At 26.9% G+C, this 23,015-nt stretch overlaps 1 protein-coding gene across 5 annotated transcripts; it reads right to left on the reverse strand.

Moving 5' to 3' along the window:
- Nucleotides 1-435: 435 nt before the first annotated feature.
- On the reverse strand, nucleotides 436-22,611 carry LOC130669353 (nuclear factor of activated T-cells 5-like). 5 transcript variants are annotated; one of them, XM_057472176.1, is made up of 7 exons: nucleotides 9,763-10,714; nucleotides 9,187-9,258; nucleotides 4,845-5,047; nucleotides 3,951-4,272; nucleotides 3,342-3,860; nucleotides 2,809-3,261; nucleotides 436-2,732 (listed from the first exon to the last, which is right to left on the reverse strand). In XM_057472176.1, exons 1-7 carry the CDS (start codon nucleotides 9,899-9,901, stop codon nucleotides 445-447), a joined length of 3,996 nt encoding a protein of 1,331 aa, XP_057328159.1. In that variant the 5' UTR covers nucleotides 9,902-10,714; the 3' UTR covers nucleotides 436-444. The 5 variants fall into 5 exon arrangements, with proteins under 5 accessions (XP_057328159.1, XP_057328157.1, XP_057328161.1 ...); XM_057472174.1 differs by having other exon boundaries at nucleotides 4,728-5,047; nucleotides 9,763-10,713; XM_057472178.1 differs by lacking the exon at nucleotides 9,763-10,714 and adding an exon at nucleotides 5,416-5,520 and having other exon boundaries at nucleotides 9,187-9,211.
- Between the last annotated feature and the right edge of the window lie 404 nt (nucleotides 22,612-23,015).

The raw sequence follows: 23,015 nt of genomic DNA on the forward strand, positions 1-23,015 counted from the left end.
GACATAAGCAACATTAAATAGTCAGAACAAAAATTCGTTGACGTCTAAATCATATTGCATTATTGCAATGATATATTTTAAAAAATAATAATAATAATAATAACAATAATAATAATAATAATAATAATAATAATAATAATAATAATAATAATAATAATAATAATAATAATAATAATAATAATAATAATAATAATAATAATAATAATAATATTAATAATATTATTATTAATAATAATAATAATAATAATAATAATAATAATAATAATAATAATAATAATAATAATAATAATAATAATAATAATAATAATAATAATAATAATAATAATAATAATAATAATAATAATAATAATAATAGTAATAACAAAACCTTCTTATTTACGTATAAATAAAAATTAAAAAAAAAAATCACTAAAATTTGATTTAATTTTTTTTAAAAATGGAAAACTACATAAGAAAAGTGCCTTGATCGAAGCAGCTTGGATTTATATAGCTGAGGAGATCGTGCTCTGACATAGAAGTAAGTTCTTGCGGTAGCATACCGCCAGCATCTTCAGCCTTTCTAACAACCGATACTTGACCATTTGAGGTGTTTACAGAACCAGACATTCCATTTGAATTGTTAGAACGATTTTGCGTTACTGGAAGTGAATTTGACGGTGATTTACGTGATACTTGATCAACAACAGTCCCAGCATTAGAAGGTGATTTAGGTAATATACCTTCCATTGCTGTATTCATAAGCTGAGCACTTTGAGTTGCAACACTATTGAGAATATTTTTAGTGGCAATAATTGCATGAGCTGTAGTTGTAGAAATAGGCCGATTGTTGATGATATCCTGAGTTGCATTTGTAATAACATTGGTGATGGCTTGTTCAGCAGCATTTGTAAGTCTTTGTTGGCTTGGTTCTTGTGCGGCACCACTTGCCAAAGCAGAACTGGCTTCAGCAACAAAACCAGCTGGTTGATTAAGCATTGATCCAATATCTTGTTGAACAGCTTGCTGCATTGCTTGTGCAGCTTGGGCCTGTTGAACCGCCTGCTGAACTGCTTGGACTTGCTGAACAACTTCATGAGTCGCTTGTTGTACAGCTTGCTGTACGACCTCTTGAGTTGCTTGTTGTACGGCTTGCTGTACTTCTGGTACTGCTTGAACCTGACGCACAGCTTCTACTTGCTGGACTGCCTGTTGAACTACTTGGGCATGTTGAACTACTTGCTGGACGACCTGCTGCTGCGCTTGTTGAACTGTCTGTGCGGCTTGCTGTTGTACCTGAGCAACAACTTGCTCTACTTGTTGCTGAGCTTGTGCTACCACCTGTTCAACTTGTTGTGCTTGCTGTTGCATTACATCCTGTTGGCTGAGTGCTTGAATTTGTTGAATAGGCTCAGTGGTGCTTTGAAGTTGAACAGAAACATTTACCGTTGCATTTGAGATTCCTGAGTCTGTTACAATAGGTTCTTGAATTGACGGAAGTAAAGCAGCATTTATGCTTGTCATTAAAGATTCATCGGGTAATGATTCAGTGACGACTGATCCAGCGGATCCAGTGGTAGCTCCAGTAGCAGTAACCACAGGAGAAGGCATTAGTGCTTCAAGAAGCATAGCTTTTACTGGAATCGGCGGACTAGTACGTGTTGCTGACTGAGAATTATTCAGTGCATCTTCAGGCACATGACTCAATAATCCTGGAGTTGCAGTAACTGTCTGCAGTGGAGCTACCATACGATCCATTTGATGAGACTCGACGGCTGAGTTAACAAGTGCATCTAATTTTACAGTTGCTGCATTTGGCGCGAGGATATCAGTTGGCGAGGATTGATCTTGAACACGAGAATTATCAAGAATAGAATGTTGTTGCATTGCATCAACAAAATTTGAATCTTCAGGATCAGATTCTTTTTCCGGAGGTACAGATGACTCAATGTGGTTGAAATATTTTTCAATAGATTGACTACTTTGATTTGGCAGAGGCTGAGCTGCTGGAGTTGTTGTAAAATTACTCAATGTTTCGTATTCATGATGTTTCATACGTAAATCAACGCCTACACTTGACAGAGTACCGTTGGCCGTAGATTCACTTGGTAATATTGGATTTGTATCTTTACTAATATGATGTGTATTAAGCACTTTTACACCAGACTGCTCATGAATTCCAGTAAATGGACTCTGGTGTTGTGTTATAAGTGTAAGTGGATGTTGATTACGCATTAAATCAACAACTCCTAATAAACTTACAGCTTCTTGAGCAGGTGTTACGTGTGATGGAACAGATCTAAGTAATCCAGTTGATGTTGAGTCACGTGAATTTTCACATACAAATTGATGCATTGGACTAGTATTTGCTGGACCATTTGAATTTGGCGTTGGCATACTTTGAAGACTATTTTCACTTAACATACTATTTTCACTGTTGTCATCAAGAACTTCGGATTTTAAAGAATCGGGAATAATAAGCTGATGATTTGAGGAGGATCGTCGATTGAGAAGAGAATTGGCAACGAGATTTGGTGGTGGCATCATAACATCTGCTTGTGAATTTTGACAGTTTCCGGTTTGTTGAGATGCCCACATCATCACTGGAGTTACTTGGGCTGATGATGACACAGGAGGCGGACTTGGATCATTTTTCAGTGCGTCTGGTGGCGATTGAGGTGAATGTTGTTGAGATGCTGGCTGAGGGAGATTTGTTAGGAAATTTGGTGATACTGCACTAGACTGTGATATCATTGCTGTAAATAAAAAAAAAAAATGATAATTAAATATTGGTACATTAGTTAATTTTAAATTAAATAAATAATTTATTACAATTGTTAGTAACTGCAGCAATAGGTATCGTCGGTGACGTAGACAATGACTCGTTTCGTGTCGTAACAAGTGGTGGAGATATAGATTCAACTTTACCAACGGAAGGCTCGGCTGGAGTTGAAGCCGCGGTATAAATAAAAGTATGTGGTTCACTTGTTTTACCAGATGAAACAGCATAAAGTTTTACAGTAACAGTCTCCGTAGGCCTGAGATCTTGTCGAGCGTAAGGTGGTACAACACATACGAGATGTGTTTGTTGAAGAAATTCCTTGTCAGGAATAACAGAACACTCCCAATGCTGCTCCATATTACTGAGATCTTCATCGTCAAGCTGAAAAAGTACTCGTGTGTCTTTCAGCAGATTTTTACCGAGAATAAAAAGTTCAAGTCCGCCTGTACATGGACAAGACGTCAAAGATTTTTTACATATTTCCGGTATACCCGGTGGTTGAGCTGAAAAATAAATAAAAATAATTTTATTTTCCATCTCTAAGTCTTACAGAGTATAAATTTTTATTTTTTTTTTTACTTACTGCAAACAATTGGTTGCGAGCAAACTTGTAAAGTTTCAGTTGTTCCATCCGGCAAAGTGATACTCGTACGAAATACCATTCGGCACCTAGTAGACTTTTTTTTGCTACGACCTTGAAGCATGCCCGCAGATTGTGGAAATCGATGCTCAACATCAACATTACGTTCCTTTAGTATACCAACGCAGTCACAAGTAACAAGCATGTCTTTGGACGGATCCATATCAACCTCAATGACAATAGTCCCGTCGACCTTCCGTTCGATACAGGGTGTAGAATTTTTTCCGCTCACCCGGCATGCTTGATAAAACATGTGTGGCGCGACACGTCCGAGATCCGTACCAATAAAAACTTGTAAGATAGCTGGTTTATCATAACCAACAAGACGTACAATTGGGAATCCATTGCCAGTACGATCCTTGACAGCACCTCGTGAGCCTTCTGTCTGGTATCGAGCACGATGCTGTTGCTCTGGCTGGCATATTATTTGCAATTGGACCTTGCCATCTCTCGATAAATTACCTGTGTAAATGAAAAAAAAAAAAAATAAATAAATAAATAAATAATAATAATTAAATAAATGTATTTTTTAAAAAGTGTTGAGATACTTACTGAGTTGAGACGTAAGAGTAATTGGACCTTGATGAACAGGTGGTGGTCGTTTACCGTATGCACTTAATGTTGAACGTGGTCGCGTTACACCAATAACTCGACCAACAGAATTACGTGACTGTGTAATTCCATTAGAGGTATTAGTAGATGTTGTTGAAGTTGTTGTATTTCTTGTTGAATTTTTAATGTCACCTGTAGCCGTAGCAGCCCCGGAATTTCTTGATACTTCGGGGAACGTAAAATTGGCATCTTCTGATTCGAGCTTTATGTCCATTTTACGTCGCTTAGTGTCCTCCTCTCCAGCAGCACCGTTGTTCCAAGCCTGCATCAACAATTTATAAAATTGAGTTGAGAGTTAGTAGTTGTAGAGCAATTTAATAAATCAAACAATTATTGAACGAAGTGAATAAAATACTGAGCAATGGACGCCAGAGGAGTTCAATTACCGTTCAATCTTTCATATCTCCTTCGAATTTTAATTCTTATTTTTTATTATTATTATTTTTTTTTGTCTATCATTGCTGATTAACTGAAAAATATTTATGTACATACAAACACTTATGGTAATAATAATAATAGTAATAATAATAATTGTTGAATTAAAAATAAATTAAGTGGCAGCAGTACTATAGGAATGTATGCGACAATATAAAACGATTCTCTGACTCCTGGCTGTAAAATAAAATAAACAACAGTGTGTTGTCTGTTGATAAATTATAATTATCTCTATGGCAAGTTGACAAGTGAGATAAAAAATAATTGATAGACAGGGATTACCGAGGCTTTGCCGAGATGCTGCTGCCTCTCCTCGAAGCCGAGGCCAGAGTCGTTCGAACTGTCGCAAACTTCCTGTGTTGTTAAGTTTGTTGCCACAAGTTCATCTGAATTTCTGACCGTCACACTGCTCAGGGATGCCAATGGAATCCTTGCTGGTGATCTAGACTGCGATTGTTGCTGCTGCTGCTGCTGTTGTGACTGTGACTGCTGTGCTGGTGATTGCTGATTGAAACGCCTTGAAGACTGACGTGAAGTATTCGTTAAACTTCTTGCACTTGACGACGTAACCACCGAATTACCACTTTCACCAGTGGTATTGCCTGTAATGAAAATAAATATTTTCATTATTAATTAGTCATTAGTTATTAATATAATTTTTTAAAAATTTAAATTGTAAAATAAAATTTCTTAGTTTTAATTCATACGATGATTTTATTTATTGGTAATTTAATTTTTAAATATCGTTTAGTCTTTTATTTTTATATTACATTGTAAGCGATTACGAAGTCCATCGTATAGCTTGTAACTTTAAAATAAATTTTTTATTATCATAACTTTATTTGTTTTATTGTTTATTTTTATATTTGGGTTTTTTTATAAGTTTACTTATAATGTTAAAAAATTATGTACTACAATAACTACGTGATGTTATATATTTTTATACAATAGTAGTTGGTAGCTGGTGTACCTGGGTATTGTTGTGGAAGTTATGTAGACATAAAGAAGAATGACAAATAAGTCCATGACAATGTTTAACTGACTTGAATGATCAAAGTTCAGCCGACTGAAAAATCTGAATTCTCTGCATATATATATATATATATGTATATATATGTATATATATATATATATATATATATATATATATATATATATATATATATATATATATATATATATATATGTTTGTTTATATTTATATATTTATGGAGTAGTTGAATTTAATGTATATATATTTTATTTTTACGGTCTTTCATATTTTTTATTTATAATTTTCAAGTTTAATTAATTCAGTATATAAATTTATTACAGATATGTATACATAAAATAATAAAAAAAGAATTTTTTAGGTAAAAATAAATGGCAAGTAAACTATATTATGTATAATATACTTATACAATGATATTAAATATTTAATTCCAAATCATTTAATTTTTTTATGTTATAATTTTTTTAAATTTTATGAGATGTTACAATAATGATTAATAATGGTGTTACTATTATTACTATAATAGTTAAGTAAAAAAATTCCATACAGAAGACTTGAAGGATCTTGACGCAACAAATGAATAAATTAAAATGTATAAAAAAAAAATAAATGGAGTTCTATGTATAGAAACCCTTGGTCATAGATAATAGTACGAGGTGAGAGGTTCGATAATGTATGAAAACGTATTAATTGTAGGCATCACAGGGAGTTGAGGGTTGTCACATTAATTTCATTCGTTTTTTATATATTTAAATATAAATAAACAAATAAATATATATGTATGTATATATATGTACACATATATATGGATATGAAAGTTTAAATGAAATCGGTTGAGGAAAATCACTGAGTTATGTCAATGACCTGAATCATTTACTCTCTCATCTTTTTAAAATAAATAAACATTTAAACTTTTGCCAATTTAAATAATATCATTTATACTTTAATATCATTTATTTATTATTATTTTTTGCAATTATAATTTAAGTGTATCTATATATATATATATATATATATATATATATATATATATATATATATATATTTTTTATATTTATAAGAGCCTGGTAATTTTATCAGTTAATTAATCAAATCTTATCGATATCAACAAGATGCTTGTTACTATACTTGATATTAATGGTGATATTGTTTATTGTGAAAAAAAAAAAAAAAAAAAAAAAAATTATTTGTATGTAAAATATTAATAGATAAAATAAATGAGATATTAATGTCGTTTGTCTTTATTCTCAAGCTCTCTTATGTCAATTTCGCCACCTGAAGCACTTGGTTCAAGTGACCCTTTGATAACACAATCAATATACATCATTACTATTATATATATGTGTGTTAGTAGACAAACAGATCGTAACAGATTCTATATTTGAATTATTTGAAGGATAAATTATATTATAATAATAATTGTAGATATTCTTTCAAAGATATTTCAAATCTTTTGAACAAATTCATCATTTATGTTTTGACAGTAAGTTTCAATTGAATAGCGTAAACAATTAATTACTATATTTTATTATACGTATTGAATTGTGTAATACCATTTAAATTATCAAACAAAAGTTATGAAAATAATTTATGTAATGAACTTTTCAGTCAAGATGTTAAAAAAAAAATTAATTGTGTGTTTATATTACATTATTAGTATTATAATTATAATATTTTTTTTTTTAATTATCAAATTTTAATTAATTTAAAAATAAATTATCTCAATGAAATTTCGATATGTTTATTTTTCATCATAAATTCACTTGTGTATACATTGAAGTAATTTAATGAATAGATTTATTGGCAGATAGTTAAATTAAAAATTTATCATCAATTTTAACAAATAAAGATTGTTTCGAAATTTTTTTTTTTAAGCCAGGCATTTGTTAGTGAGGTTTGACAAAAATTTTCTTGAGTCATGGAACCGCAAAATGATGCCACTGTTGTTTTAATTTAACACGACTCATATTAACAATACAAGTGAATCAGATCGATGGGATCATTCATAATCGGCAAAAAAACTAATATGTATATTTGTAAAAAATAATAATAATTAAAAAATAAAATTTTTCAAGTAAAGTAACAGACCTAATACTCGATCAGGGAGTAGTACCTGATCACTCCATATATTTGTATATCTATATTTATATATATGGAGTGATCGGGTACTAGTCCCTGATCGGTTATTATAGCAGGTCTTCTACCTTAGTACACTGAAAAAAAAAAAAAAAAGATAATACTTTTACAAAGAAATATTTTATTATCGATTGATCAAGTTAACTTTTCGATAATTATCAAGAATAAATATTCTTGCCTTAGAAATTCATCGACCGGCAAAATATATAGTTGATTAAAAAGAAAATAACGCTCGAGTTATGAAAACTTTTTCAGAGCATGCTCTGATTTTATTTCAATTGAAATATTATTGCAATAATATTTATTTTCATAGCACCTGCATTGAAACTGCAAGTTTCACTGGCTGTTTTGCCAGCCGGAAAGAGCCAAACAGACCAGTGCAATTTAGAGGGCAGAAACTAATGAGTTTCTTCTCAAGGGAAGAATTAGTATTACACGCCAAGGGAAGAAAGTAGGACATTCTAAGCCGCGTGTATAATTGCCTACCTGAGTCGAAGACGGTATATATACTATTTTTCACTAGATCTGCACCGGAAAGTTTTAAATTTTGCTTCTCTTTGTGGGGCAAATTGCGCATGCGCTAATTTTTATCAAAAGAGAAAAGTACGACTTAGGTATAGTGAAATATTAGTTTTTAAATTTATTTCATCCCAGTCAGAATCAAATTTGTTAATTATACACACAGACAGAAAGGGCACCTTGGCTTAGTAGTTATTTTTTTGGCCTAAGAATATATTTTGCTATCCAGAAGAAAAGCAATAATTTTGTTAGTTCAAGATAAAATTTTCTTTGTTAAAAATTTTTTTTTTAACTAAAAAATCTTTTTCTTCAGCTAAGAAAATTTTCGCTTTCCATCGGGATCGCAAAAATTATTTTTGGACCATTCTAATAACAAATTAAACTAACAGGTACAATCGGGGACATTAATTTGAGTTGGTTTTTACGTTAGAATCTATTGAGAAGCCGACTCAAATTAATGTCCCCGATTATATGTTTGGAAAATTTTTTAAATAATATGATATAAAATACATTATTTTTTTGCTGGTAAAATTTCCCGTATCAATACAAGGTAATATAGAAAATATGGTGCGCAATACGGAGTAAAATACTACTTCACATTGGGTGATATCAGCCCTCGCTTTCGGCTCAGGTAATTAACTTCACTCTTGTCTGAAATCGTCTTATTTCATCCCTTACCACGTAATATACTATTCTATTTAGGGTAGAAGAAAAAAAATTAAGTAACTACAGTTTTAAAGTTCGTAAACAAAGAATGTCATAAATCAGTTGCCATTTTTCGTTAATTTTTAACATATGATTAATGATACTCCTCCATTTATTCTTTAATTAAAAGATTTATTTCAGGCTTTATATGTTTTGTAACTCTTTATGTATACAAGTTTTTAAAATTTATATGAATTAATTAAGTAATTGCGAAACGTTTAAATAAATTAACAATTTTTAGAAAAATTACACTTATTTAAATTTTCGAGTAAATAAGTTATATATATTTTTTTTTTTAACTATTCAATGCCAAATATTATTAAAATGAAAATTTATATTCTTACTACTATTACTACATCACGGAATAAATAATATTAAAATAAAACGCACCACAATTGTATGGATGATAATTATCTGTCATATTTCTCTTTCGGGCACTTGCTGAATTTTCTAAATGATGACCTTATTACAAAGAAATACAAAATAATAAAGGAAATATTTATTTAATTTTATTATTAATTCGACATCACTTTTTTTTTTTACTTTACCGATTAATTATTTATATGTAATAGCGTACTAATTTTTTTTTTTCTCAAAGTTATCAATGCATACCACTAGCTCAAGGATTTTATATTACAGCAACAAATTCCGCGAAAAAAGTAATTTCATCGAAAATTCAGAATAATAAATAATTGTATAATGATATTACATCAATTAAAATCATTTAAGAGAATATCATCTTTGTTGAATGACTCGACAAATATAACTAAAATAAACAATAAAATGAAAAAAATTAATGCTTCGGCAGATAAAGTCCATCGTATTATTCAAGTAATTACATAGATCTCATAATTATTGGCAATAATTTTTTAAACATTATTATTATTGTTTCAAAATAATGAAAAAATTGTTAATGGTATTATTGATGTACAGTTTTGTTATTTAAAAATTTTAATATTTATTTACCATAGTGATAATAATCCGTAAATGGATTCCCTGGGCATTTTAATAAAATCATACTTTGTTTGTTATTATTATAATTATACTGTCCAAAATAACCAGTAACCTTAGAAGGTTCTCTTTTTTTTTCAAAATCTGGTGCCATTCAAATTTATACTCACTTATTTCCCGCACTCTTTTTCTTATAAATATAAATATAAATATTTATTTTACACACGTATTTATAAGTCTCTTAATATTTATCCAACGACACACTCAGTCTTTATTTTAATAATTAAAATGTCTTTATAAAAAATTAAATAAATTAATGAGTATTGATAATAACAAAAATAGAAAAAATAATAATAACAATAAATATATTAAAAGTTTTCTTTAAATATTTAAATAATAATTATTCAGTTAATTATTAATTGTTATTTCAAGAGCGTAAACGAGTTCTCCGGGGTTTCAAAAAAGTCCACTGAGCACAATCTTTCACGAAAAAAACATGAGAGCCTCGTGTATTCGCCATCACGACAATAAGTCCATCATATAAATGTCCATAAAGCCAAGGTGACTAATTTTAATTAACAGACTCAATAAATATATATTAAAACAATTTTAATAAAATATATATTTTGAATAATTTAATAATGTATACAGTAAGTTAAGTAATGACGACAACAATGATGACGATCACGGCGGCGACGATAACAACAAATAACGAAAAGACAAATTTTACGATGATCACAAAAGCAAGTTGCGATGCATACTGGTGTAACTAGTGTGGTAAAATTCATGAAGAAGTCAGTTGAACACAGAGAATAGCGAGTAAATAATTCCCCACTCTTCTGATGATAATCGACGTCTGCTCACATCGTACTTGGCGCTCCTCGTTCTTTCAATACTTATGAAAAGTACTCTTGTCTGTACTTCTTATATTTATTGTATAGATATACTTCTTGTCTTTATTACTTGTTTTATTATATACAATTTAATGTCTCACATCGTGTTAAACTCTTTGTCCTTCTTCGTTTTTCTTTTTTTTTTAAATATACATATATATATGTAGTTAATATAAAATATGTATAGCTATGCTTGTCGTTTAATTACCTTGGCTTCTGCTCTCAGATATTGATACAACTTGTCTGCAGATGGATTGGAAACGATCATTTTCTTTAACATACGGCTGAAGATACATAATGTTATAAATTCTTATTAAACACCTTATTGTATGATAGAAATAAGATTTTGCTTATTATTTTGCTATCATTTTATCGGTGATAAAAGTACAATGAACTTTATATAAATTATATTATTTACATTTTTAATTATTTTATTAAATTAACAATAGAGTATTTATTTTTTTTTCTTTTTTATCAAATGACTTAAATTTAATTTTAAACTTATTTCTATTTTTTTCAAGAACAGAGTAATTATGTTTTAATTGGTAAAAGATAATTTAACCTTCACTAAAATTTTTAAACATTAGTGAAAGATATTTTTTTGATAAAACTTTTCTAGATAAAAAAAAATAAAGAAAAAAAAATCGTGTACTTGGTTTTAAGACGCGTGACATGAACTATTAACGTGTATAATCTTGATATGATATTTGTTTATAATTTATAATCTAATCGTCTCTTTGTCTGTTTCGAGGGATTTCTTTTTTGCTGTAATAGTTAACTTACGACGAGTATTACAGTCGCATGAATAATAAGAACACGTGGCATTTTAAATTATTGTGTAATTTTATTGCTTATAAATTATTTTTTAAACAATAATTTTTATTGTATTATATATGACAGTAAATTAATTAATTAATTTTTTTATTTTATAATTTTATCAATTGTATTTTTATTTGTGCATGAGTACTTTTTTTTTAATTAAGATTTATTTTATAATCATAAATTTGTACGATATGATAATACTTTGATTATTTGATTATAAAATTACGTTAATATTATAATTAATTAAAATTTTAATTTTTTTATTATTGTTAATTTCAAAAATTATATCACAGGATTATAAGATAAATATAAAAATTTAATTTTATATTTTAATTTAAACGATAATTTAAATTTAAAATAAAATATATTTATTACAAATCTCTATTTATGATATTTTTAAAATTATTAATACATACATATAAATAAAATAACAATAAACTGTCTTATTCAGTACTGTTATCAGTAAATAATAGTGTATATTAACAGTAGACTCGCCCTTTCTCCTCTGGCATTAATTAATTCATCGATAACAAGAGAAAATTACACTTAAGTAAAGTTAAAAAGGTTATTTACAAACGGAATATTCCCTCTATTCTCAAGTCTACGACTGTTTAACCTAGAAAGAAATTAATTGCTGGGTTATATTATTAGTACTTATCGGTAATAACATTTAATGCATATATTTCTATACTTAAATTCAATAATGTATATCACCATAAATTTATTTTTACAATTTATAATATAATAACCCAATGTCATCTATATCTTATATTTAAAATTTAATCAACAAGAGATATTAATAATCAAAATATTTGAATAAAAAAAAATTTTATATAAACAAATAAATTAATTGTTATTTTTATTTATAAAAGACTAAGTGATGGTGATCTACCGACCTCAACCGACGACTTTGTGATATTATAATCGATCAAGTTTGTACCGGATATGCCTTAAAATTACGTGACTGATTTCTTCTTTTGTACTGACAATTCATTATTATATTTTTTTATGCACATTTTCTTATCATCATTTTATCATTATTTTATTTCATCTTATTCTTTATTTTACTTCTCATTTAATTTTTTTTTGTTTTGATTATCGATATCAAAATGATTAATTTCCCCTCATAAAATAGTTTAATAATATTATTCAAAAAATTATCGCACATAAATAATAACACGTGGTTTGATATAAAATAAAAATAACTAAATATCAATACAGAATTTAAATATAATACATTTGAGGTGCTATCATTTTTTAAAATTCTTTTGTTATTATGACTATATATATTATTATTTTAAAATAATGTCAGTAATAAAAATGTATGATATTTGTATAGAGCTATAGAGAATAATTAGTACACAAGCGTGCGCAGAGAGTTTCATAATTAATCATACACCATTGGTAAATAGTCGGCGAGAATAAGCGAATTTTAATGACACAATAGTAAACAATTTTTTTTTTAATCTCATTATCAAAGATAAATATACTTGACAATTACATTGGACTATATATATTTTTTTATTATTATTAAAAAAGAAAGAATTCAATTTAATATTAAGTAAATAATATGATTTAACAGTATTTAATTAATTTATGTACTTAAAATATTACCATTTATTTGTTAATAACAAAATAAATAAAATTTTAGCGAATTATAAATTATAATAATACATAATAAATGTATCTGAAATTTACACAAGTACCATTAGATAATCGCATGGTCTGAGATCAATTAGCGTACAGGTAACTCAGCATAATTTCTACGGTCAATAGTGACGTCAATGCGAACGAATCGACTCGCGATGCGTCGCAACAACACCAGACGACCATGAAAAGTCCGATGATTCTACTAAATAAATTTGTTTATTTATTTATTATTTTTTGTTTTCTTTCATTTTGGGTAAATCACGTTTCTGATAACAAAATACATTTATTTTTCGTTCTGATCAACACATTAAATGTATTTGATAAATAAATATATAGATAAACATATAAATTAATTTATAATTAATATTTACGGAATTTAATTCATATAAATGCAACAAGTATAAATAAAAAAAAAATGTATTTATAAAATTAGCCGTACCCTACGATCGATAGCCACGCCTGACCACAAAACAGAAATTAATTGCAGGAAACCAACTTTGGATTTCCCGGTTTGCAAACAATTAGAATAAAGCAATAAAAACAAATGATAAATTTAGCTTCGGGATGTTTTGTTGGACTTTTTTTGTGTACAAAAAAATATGCAAGGTCAAGTAAACATATATATGTATATATATGTATTTTTGACCGGAATCATTAGTATTAATGGTAACCTGGATCTTGCAGTTGAATCGAAAATCGTTTGCAATTCTTGCAAGGCGTAACCGGTTCACCAATGACGTCAAGATAAAATAAGAAGAAGAAAAAGAACTGTTGAAAACAGTTTCTGTGCAACGTTTCTTAATTATATGTAAGCTCTATATAAGTGCTGGTTTAAATAAGTTTGTATATGAGTAAACATTTTCCATGTTTTTTTACCTTACTGAGAATTATTATCCAATTGTCTCATTTAATTTGACGTAATTGGTATAATAATTTTATTAATCGATAACATAATTGATAAAAAAAAATAGTTTAAGTATTCGTAATAACAACTATCGTTAAAGTGATATTGATAAACGATAGAAAATGGAAAATACTAATAATATTTAATAAAAATTATTTATATTTTCAATATTTTAAAGACATTAAAATGTGTTACGGACTCTCACATTACTGTATGCCAGGGTGTCATGAATTAATTCGTAAATAAACGACCAAACAAATTCACATAAAGAGTTCAGACTGCAGTCGATTCGAAAGCGAGAGAGCAGCAATTTTAAAAATCAACGATTTAACCGGTTTATCATGACAATTTTATGATACCAGATAATTGTATTATTATAGCGTCGAAAAACAAATAACTGAGTATAATAAAAATATTTTAAGTATAAGAAAAATAAAAAAATAAAAAACAATTAAAATTTAATGTTAAAATAATATATCTTAGGATATTATTAGTAAAAATAGATATGATTTAATGGGTTCTAAATGATATTGTAATAAAGCATAACAATATTATTAAAAAATAAAATTTACTTTGGACATTAATCATTTTAAAAAAGTTAACGGTTCTTAATTGATGTTTAGGGAAAAAACAACAATGTTTTTAAGTAAAATTTTTTTTTCCTATTAGTTGCTATTATTTTTGAAAATAAATGTATTTTGTCAGTTAGTTTTAAAAAACTCATTAATTCGAAATAATTTATCTATCAATATGTATAAGCTCCATTTTTTTTCTATTATACTTTTTATTTCATTGTTAAAAAAAAAAAAGTTGAAACAAAGATTGAAACAAAAAATTTGTATAAATTGTTAAATATTTCAATTTTAATTTTTTATTATTCAAATAAAGCAGATTACTATTCATTTTAAACTTGAAATGTTTCTTTTTTTGCAGCACAAAATAATTATTGTTTATTCATGTTTAGTAATATATAAATATGAATTATTTATGAAGTTTTGATAATAATAAAAGAAAAAAAAATTATTTTGTATTTCAAAAAAATTGTAACAAGCATATGCTATGTTATTTTCAAAAATATCGATTTTTCACGGTTGAAAATTTTTTTTTTAGAATCACGTTAAATTTTAATTTAATAATAGAGGTCATAAGAAATTAAAATTAATTAAACACCCACGTTGATATTGTACTTGATTATGTACATCACAAGTATATTGAATATTCAATGGTAAGTTTAATCCGTGTAATATACGAATGTTTCAATAGTCGTTACCAGACAAATCATTATTATGCATACATATATTATGCGGCTTATATATTAATATAGACCGTAATATGCATTGCATTTTGACGTCCCTTCTTTACTACCGATTGTATTGACACACTATAAAACAGCGCAACAAATTTAAAAGTGAGTGTCTTATAGCTCATTTAAAGCAAATCTCGTCTTCAACTGGACGATGACCCGGCCTGTTTATTTATCATTGTTATTACGCACCGTTTGAAAGTCATTGTTGTTTTTTAGAATCTTGGTAAAAACAAAATTTATAAATAAAACATGTGACATAATATAATGGACAAAAAACATTTCGGTCTCTTTATTGAAAAGTAATTATGATAGCTATTGTCGAACAAAACTATTAAACAATTTCTATTACATATATATGTATATTAGGATGATCCATTTTGAAAAATATAAAAAAAAAAATTCCTAAATTTTGTAGTCCTTAATCTTACTTTTAAGTACTTTTATTTTGATTTTGAAGTTATTCAATTTCAAACGCATACACGGAAAAAATGAACTATAGAAATTGAGAACGACAAGTAATATAATAATAAAGTGATCAGTAAAAATTATCATTCTAAATAGTAATTTTTTCGTTTATGATTACAACGTGAATAATTACAGGATAAGTATGAAAATTTATTGTCTATGCAAGAAAAATTACTATTTGAACTTTAAAAATCGTGACTCATACTTAGAAAATTGACGAAACACAGTAAAAAACGAATCGTCAAAGTGTAAAAAAAACTTGTGTTAAAATTCTGAGTGTTGAATTTTTAACACTTTTGTGTGTCAATTTAACACACAGTATTTATCTTGTTTGAACTGTCGCAATCGATTGATTTTTTAACACACAAAAATATCATTTTATTCAAAAGTAATACTTTTTATCTGTTACTATCAAATCAACACTCAAAATATATTAAAAATAATGTCGACCATCACAAACGAATTCTTGGAAAATTTTTATCTTTAACGTATACGTGTATAACTTTTTTTAACACTCACAAACGTTCGTTTTACACACGGTGTGTGTTGATTTTGACGAATCTTTTTTTACTGTACACGTATTATAAAATTTATTATTTGGAATGTTAAAATTCCCCATATTGACACCCGGGTTTCCGGTTATAATTTCAAGCACGAATTTTTAAAGTTTTTTTTTCCGTATACCGTGTCAAGTTATCGGGTCGCCGTTTGCGGCATTTGCTAAACAATTTAATGCTCTTGAAAAGTTTTTATAGTAATTTTACTGTGAGTCTAATTGTTTTTTCTGTATTGGTTCAGAAAGTCATTTTTCTAACGATAATTTGGGTTTTTAGTTGATATTGACTAAGTAACGAAACTTACGGTAAAAATGCAGATAACGATTTTTTAGGAAATTTGATTCCATACAAAAAAGGTCCTCTTAGTTGAGTTCTTCGTTCGCGTGATTAAAGATTTTATTAATTTCATAAATAAAATATTTTGAAAAAATTTTCTAAAACTTATCAAATTAAAATCTTCTTATTCTCATAAATCGCTTACAGTAATATTACCATAAAAACTTTTGAAGAGCATCAAATTGCCTAAAAAAGGCCGTAAACGGTGACCCGACAACTTGAAATGCGGCTGAGCATTAGAAAATTGAAAAGAATAGTTAGATTCACTATGTGTTTTAAATGGAAAAACTCTAAAATCAAAAGTAAAAGTACTTGTAAGTAAGATTAAGGGCTAAAAATTGTAGAGAACTTTTTTATTGATACATACATCAATATTTTGCTGTGGGAGTGAAAAAAAAGTGTACGTTTTAAACGAATCACCATAATATATATACATATAATTTAATAATAACCTAAACGAAGGTCAAAAGTTTTTAAGCAATTAATGTAAAATGTGTTTGCAATATAAATATACAGGGCTGTGTAAACACCATGAGAAATCGAGGCCAATCGTCCAGTACTTGAAAAGAATGATCCATTTAACAGGAATAAAAATCGACCTCCATTTCAAGTACAAACTTTTATATAAATTCATTATTTTAATTTTATCGAATTGTTCTTTCTTTAATTTTTTTATTGATTTTAATCATTACTTTTTATAATACCGACTAATTATTTGTCTCATATATCAAATTATTGAGCAATAGTTACATGTAGATGTCTATTGGATAGAAATATTTTAAAGTATACGAATAATTTTTTAAATTTGGAAATAAAACTTCATAAAAATATACAAAATATTTCAATTTGTAAATTTATTTAAAAACAAAAACGTTTTGAACAAAACAATTTATTGGTAGTCTCTTGGGATGTGATACTCGCACTCTGAAGACTCGGCCTTGTTTTTATGATCTACTTTTAACTGTAAACTACCTGAATTATAGACTGATAGTAGTATTATTAAGTACTAGTATTTAGCAATTATTATTTATTTATGACATTTTAATCATCATTCTTATCATTAACTTTAATGCCTTCTTTTTCAACATGACTCACATGTGTTAAACAATTTGTTTATTAGATATCTACTCAAAAACGTTTAGTCGTAAAAAAATTTTACTTTTTTGTTTTTTTTAATAAGCAATTTTTTGTTTATATTAATTTAAAAATCACAGAGACTGTTATTACTTCCACTTATAAAAACTCTTGTCTAGAATTATCAATAGGTAGACGGCCTGCTATCACAGTAATTCTCATTATATCATTACTTTCGTATAAAACATACGTGCATAATGTATATTAATTATAAATTTTACATTGGACAAGACAAAGTAAAAATAATAAGATTATATTTAAATTCATAATGTTATACTCATCCGGACGAGTCCCTAGACTTGTAGCAAATGCTACAGAACGGTCGAAAGCATGTGAATATAAAGACAAATTTACTGCCGTGGTACAGAAATGTATTAATGTAATCTTCGTTCAATGTCTGATAAAATAGTCTTTGTAAAAAAAAAAAATAATAATAATTCCAAATGAAAATATTTAAAATAAAAAAAAAAAAAAACAGATAATTAATATTGAAAATTTTACATATTATTTATTAATTAAAAAAAAAATACCTTGGCATTTTGTTAAAATATTTAAATTGTTTAAAATAACTTGTGAACCACTGGTGACAGTAAATAAAGCTTCTGTCTCGTCATATCATCATATAGTTTCACTTAAGACATGAGAAATTCTAACATACTCAGGGATGAATGTAAAATTAATCAAATAATATATTTATTTGTTTAAGTTTTATATCTTTTTACAGTGATACTCAGTTAATAATTTAATTATATCATATATATTCATATATATGTAACAATTATAAATGAAATAAAATATCATAGTCAATTGATATCATGTACGGATTTATGATGAAAGGGGTTTGTCTGTTACGTGTCATCACTTGATGATACTACTTTATTATTCGATACATACTAGTTTATTATAATCATATAAATTATTTAAAGATGTGTGTCTCTCACGACAGTGACATATAGCGGTCGAATTAATTCACGAGTCAGTTATGGAGGCTCGACTATTTAATTTCATTTATTGATATTCTTGTAAGTGCATATAAATTTAATAGTTAGTAATATAAGATAAATATTATTTTATTGCAAATTACTAACGCTGAAAATTTTTTTTTATTATTTTTAATCATTCATTCACGATAAAAAAAAAAATTTGTTTTTAAATAACGAACGACTTTCTAAGGGAAAAAAAAATAATAATAAATGATCATATATGTCCTTGATGATTTCTCTTGATCATTCAGGGAAAATGGAAAGTTTCTCCCTCAGAGTGTTGTACATAAAACCAGTAGGGCGGGAGGAGGAGGACATTGCTACTGCGATAGTTTCTGCATTCGATCAAGACGTGGTTTCAGAGTCAGAGACATCTCATAAAGGCACGTCTCGAGGTTGTGGACTTTGTACCCAGAGGCAAGGACCTCTACTCAGTGAATGCATTCGATCGAGTAAGAACGAGGGAGAATTATTATGTATATTATATACATACATACATATATGTACATTTTTATGTATGTGTATATATATATATGTAACAACAAACTTTTGCAAAATCTCTAGGAATAAATTTAACTATAATATAAATAATAATAATAATAATGTTATCTTAATAAATAACAATTTTGCAACTAATATTTATTTCAGTCTTTGTCAAAAGTCAGACAGTAAAAAAAGTGCATTTATCTTAACTAACTAATTATTTATTACTATCATTATTATTGACATTCTTTAAAAAATTTAATGTTCGTTTAAAATTTTTAAATTATAATATATCAATTTTAATAAATATAAAATTTTTTTTCACTCGATTGAATTCTATGAAATGAAATCATCAAATTTTTGAGCAGTTTAGAATTTTGAATGATCCATTAATTAAAAACGCGTCAAGATCTACCCGGATGTATCGGAGCAGCATTAACATCCAACAACTAATTTGCATATTATTGTTATGATTAATTGTTAAATTCAATTGGTAATCTGGAATTAACGCAGCAAAACTCAGCTCTAAAATTTTTTCGAATTCCCAGTGATCTGTTAATCGTGATTCATATTAAAATCAAAGTCTACTAATATAATTATTTAAATAACCATAGCTTGATATATAAGAGAAGAATAAATAGTTGATAATGAAAAATAAGTTTGTATACTTAAATAATTTTAAGATCAAATTAACCGTAAAAATAAAACTTTAAATATCATTGATTGTGTGGCAATCTTGATAATACTAATTTTTTGTCTATTGTATATTTATTACGTCAATATATTGAGTTTGATAATATATCGTTATTATTAAACTAAATTATATCACCTTTTGACCTAAAGATTTTCAAAAAGATAAAAAATAAAATAAAGCAAAAGATGCATTTAATGAATTAAAAAAAAAGAAAATTCATTTCCGACTAGATTATAAAAATCGTTAATCAACAAAAAAAAATTTTATGCTTATAAAAGTCTTTATTGACATTCCAGATAGCAAAATAAAAATAAATATTTATAAATAAATATTGAAAAAACGATGTACAACTTCGATAGGGGTTCTTGATCTATGATGTAACTAAAATAGATTCAAAGTAGAATGACAAGAAATATGTACAGTGATACAAAATAATGAAACCTGAGGTAGCAAATTTAATGCTGGCTTTAAACTTTCAAATAATGTATATAAATGTAAATAAATATCATAACAACAGTAAGTAATAATAATTAATGTAAAAATAAAAAAAAATAATTCACACGAAATTAAAACAATTGAGTTTAATGTGGAGTGTATAAATGAATAAAAAGTAGAATGCATCTACTATACAATTACGTATTATTTTACTGGGATGAAAGATAATCAATAGATGTATGTATGCAATGTGGAAGTACATTGTATCCATATGTGCAATCCATACAAGTATAAATGACAAGTAAAGAGAAAAAGAGAAAATCAATTGGTGTCTTTATCGTCATGGTAACAGATACACCTATACATTATGCAGACGATTAAACTGATGGGTGTGGAGAACCGCAAACTATTGCACTTCTGGTTAAAATAGATCCTTAGACTGTACATACAATTTTAACCATCTCAGGCATTTAAATAAATCGATAAAAAACTCTAATTTTGAACAACTTGTCTATTTATAATTTGTTATTAAAAAAATAAGTCTGCAAAATTATGGATTTTATAATTATTTATTTATTTTTAATTGTTTATTTATAATACGAGATGAACTCAAAAGTCATCCGGATAATCGTGGATTTTTCAATACAATGGAGTATGTACCAAAATGCAGTGATAGCACGATGTCAACAAGACTGAGTCGAGTCTTGAAGATCGAAGTTCAGATCGATCATCATTGTAACTTGTGATGTTCGTTTATATATTATTATATGTACATTATATTAACCAGCTGATTTTCTTTAGTCTTATCCCTATCCGAGTACTAAAGTATTGTTTAATTTTTTTTCTTTCATGTCTTTAATATTTATATTTATTTATTTTTTGTAGATAAAAGAAAATCATACAATTACTTGTATAATTTTTGCATTTTTATTTTTTAATCTTTCTTACGATGAGCATAAAAAAAACTATTAAAAACTAAATACTTTTTTAACTAAATAATTCATTTTTATTGAGTAAAAAAATAAAATATATTTTCTTGGTTGAAAAAATTAATAATTATTTCAATTTAGTTATTGATAATAAATAAAATAAATAATTTAAAAATATAAATATTATTTTGTTAAAAGTATTTTTTCACTCAGTTTACTATGTATTTTTATTTATATTAATAATAATAATAATAAAGGCCATTAATATAGATCCATATATCTTTTATTCTATAATTTAGCCTGAAATTTTATGAGTTTTTAATTACTCCATTTTCTATTCATATCGCGAAGAGTTTATATTCGGCTGAAATTATATTTAAATATACCGATACACAATTATATTCCAGACATTGAATAATAAACTGAGATTCTTAGATAACAAAAATAATTTTTAGTAAATAATCTTACAAACATCTTTATCATACATGATATGACAATATAAAAAACGATATTTATTTGTGATTAAAATACACTTGTCTGGTATAATTTTTTCTTACAGATTGCTACTGTAAAAATAAACTACTGTTTATGTCTCTAAATACGCTTTCAAATATAAATAAAAAAATATAAAATAAATTTTACTTTCCCAAGTAATAAATAATTATCATTAGGGTGATCTTGCAACCACATAAAAATTATTTATAAAAAATTTAAAGTGTATCATTTTAAAAATTTGTATTTTTGAATATTTTATTTTTTAAAGTTAACAATTGTTGAATGATAATAAAAATTAAATTTTCATCATAACCAATAAAGATATATAGAAGTTGTTTGACTTACCGGCGGTGGCCTTGGGATTTTTCCCATGATGCCTGCGAGTCCTCTTATCCAAATGCCGTCCCTTCAACAGCATGCTTTGTTAACTTTAACACGATTATTAATGTAATTAACACAATTGTTACGCATTATTATTACAACGTATGGTAGCCATATTTGACGTCCATTTAATCTCTGTATAAAGACCCGGTTGTCGTTTCGTTTAGCCTTTGGCTCACAGCCATTCTACCGCTTGACGTCATCATTTCATTATACAGGGATGTACATATTATAAAATTTAACGTGGACTTTTATATAAAACACATAAAAATATACATAAAACTTAACAATAATATAAACTCTTTTTTATCTTGATATAATAATCAACACATCCTCATTAATTAATAATTAAAACAATTTGTATTTTTTTTTTTAAGTCAACACTTAATTTCACTGCCAAGGCTGTTATCATATAAAAAGAAAACAACTAAAAATATACTAAGTACGTCATTATTGTATTTTGTATTGTATATATATATATATATTCATTTTGTTTTGGTCAATTACAATTTACCGACAGAGGGATATTTTTTGTTTTTAAAAATTGATCACGTGCTTTTTGAAAGCTTGTCAACCGCCATCTTGCGCTCCCTAGCAGAAGTAAAATTAAATCATAAAAAGTATTTAAAAAATTTCGCGATTTTTTTCAACTTGGATTTAAAAGCCAATTTTTTTTAACCGAGTTTATTTTTATCAGGGTTTAAGGGGTAACGGTAACCGATTTTCAATTCAATTTAATTTACGGACAAACACTAGAAACCTAAAATAGAGAGTCTTTAGCGTTTTTTAAAACCTTAACAG

This window comes from Microplitis mediator, chromosome 6, assembly GCF_029852145.1.
Source record: "Microplitis mediator isolate UGA2020A chromosome 6, iyMicMedi2.1, whole genome shotgun sequence".
Taxonomy (NCBI): Eukaryota; Metazoa; Arthropoda; class Insecta; order Hymenoptera; family Braconidae; genus Microplitis; species Microplitis mediator.

Excerpts from the sequence above, each read along its gene's own strand:
- LOC130669353 (XM_057472174.1), bottom strand. The coding sequence starts at position 9,901 with ATGGCACCAGATTTTGAAAAAAAAAGAGAACCTTCTAAGGTTACTGGT. Across the intron at positions 9,259-9,762 it reads TACGGATTATTATCACTATG|GTCATCATTTAGAAAATTCA; the intron begins GTAAATAAATAT and ends CTTTGTAATAAG. Across the intron at positions 5,048-9,186 it reads TTATCATCCATACAATTGTG|GCAATACCACTGGTGAAAGT; the intron begins GTGCGTTTTATT and ends TTTTCATTACAG.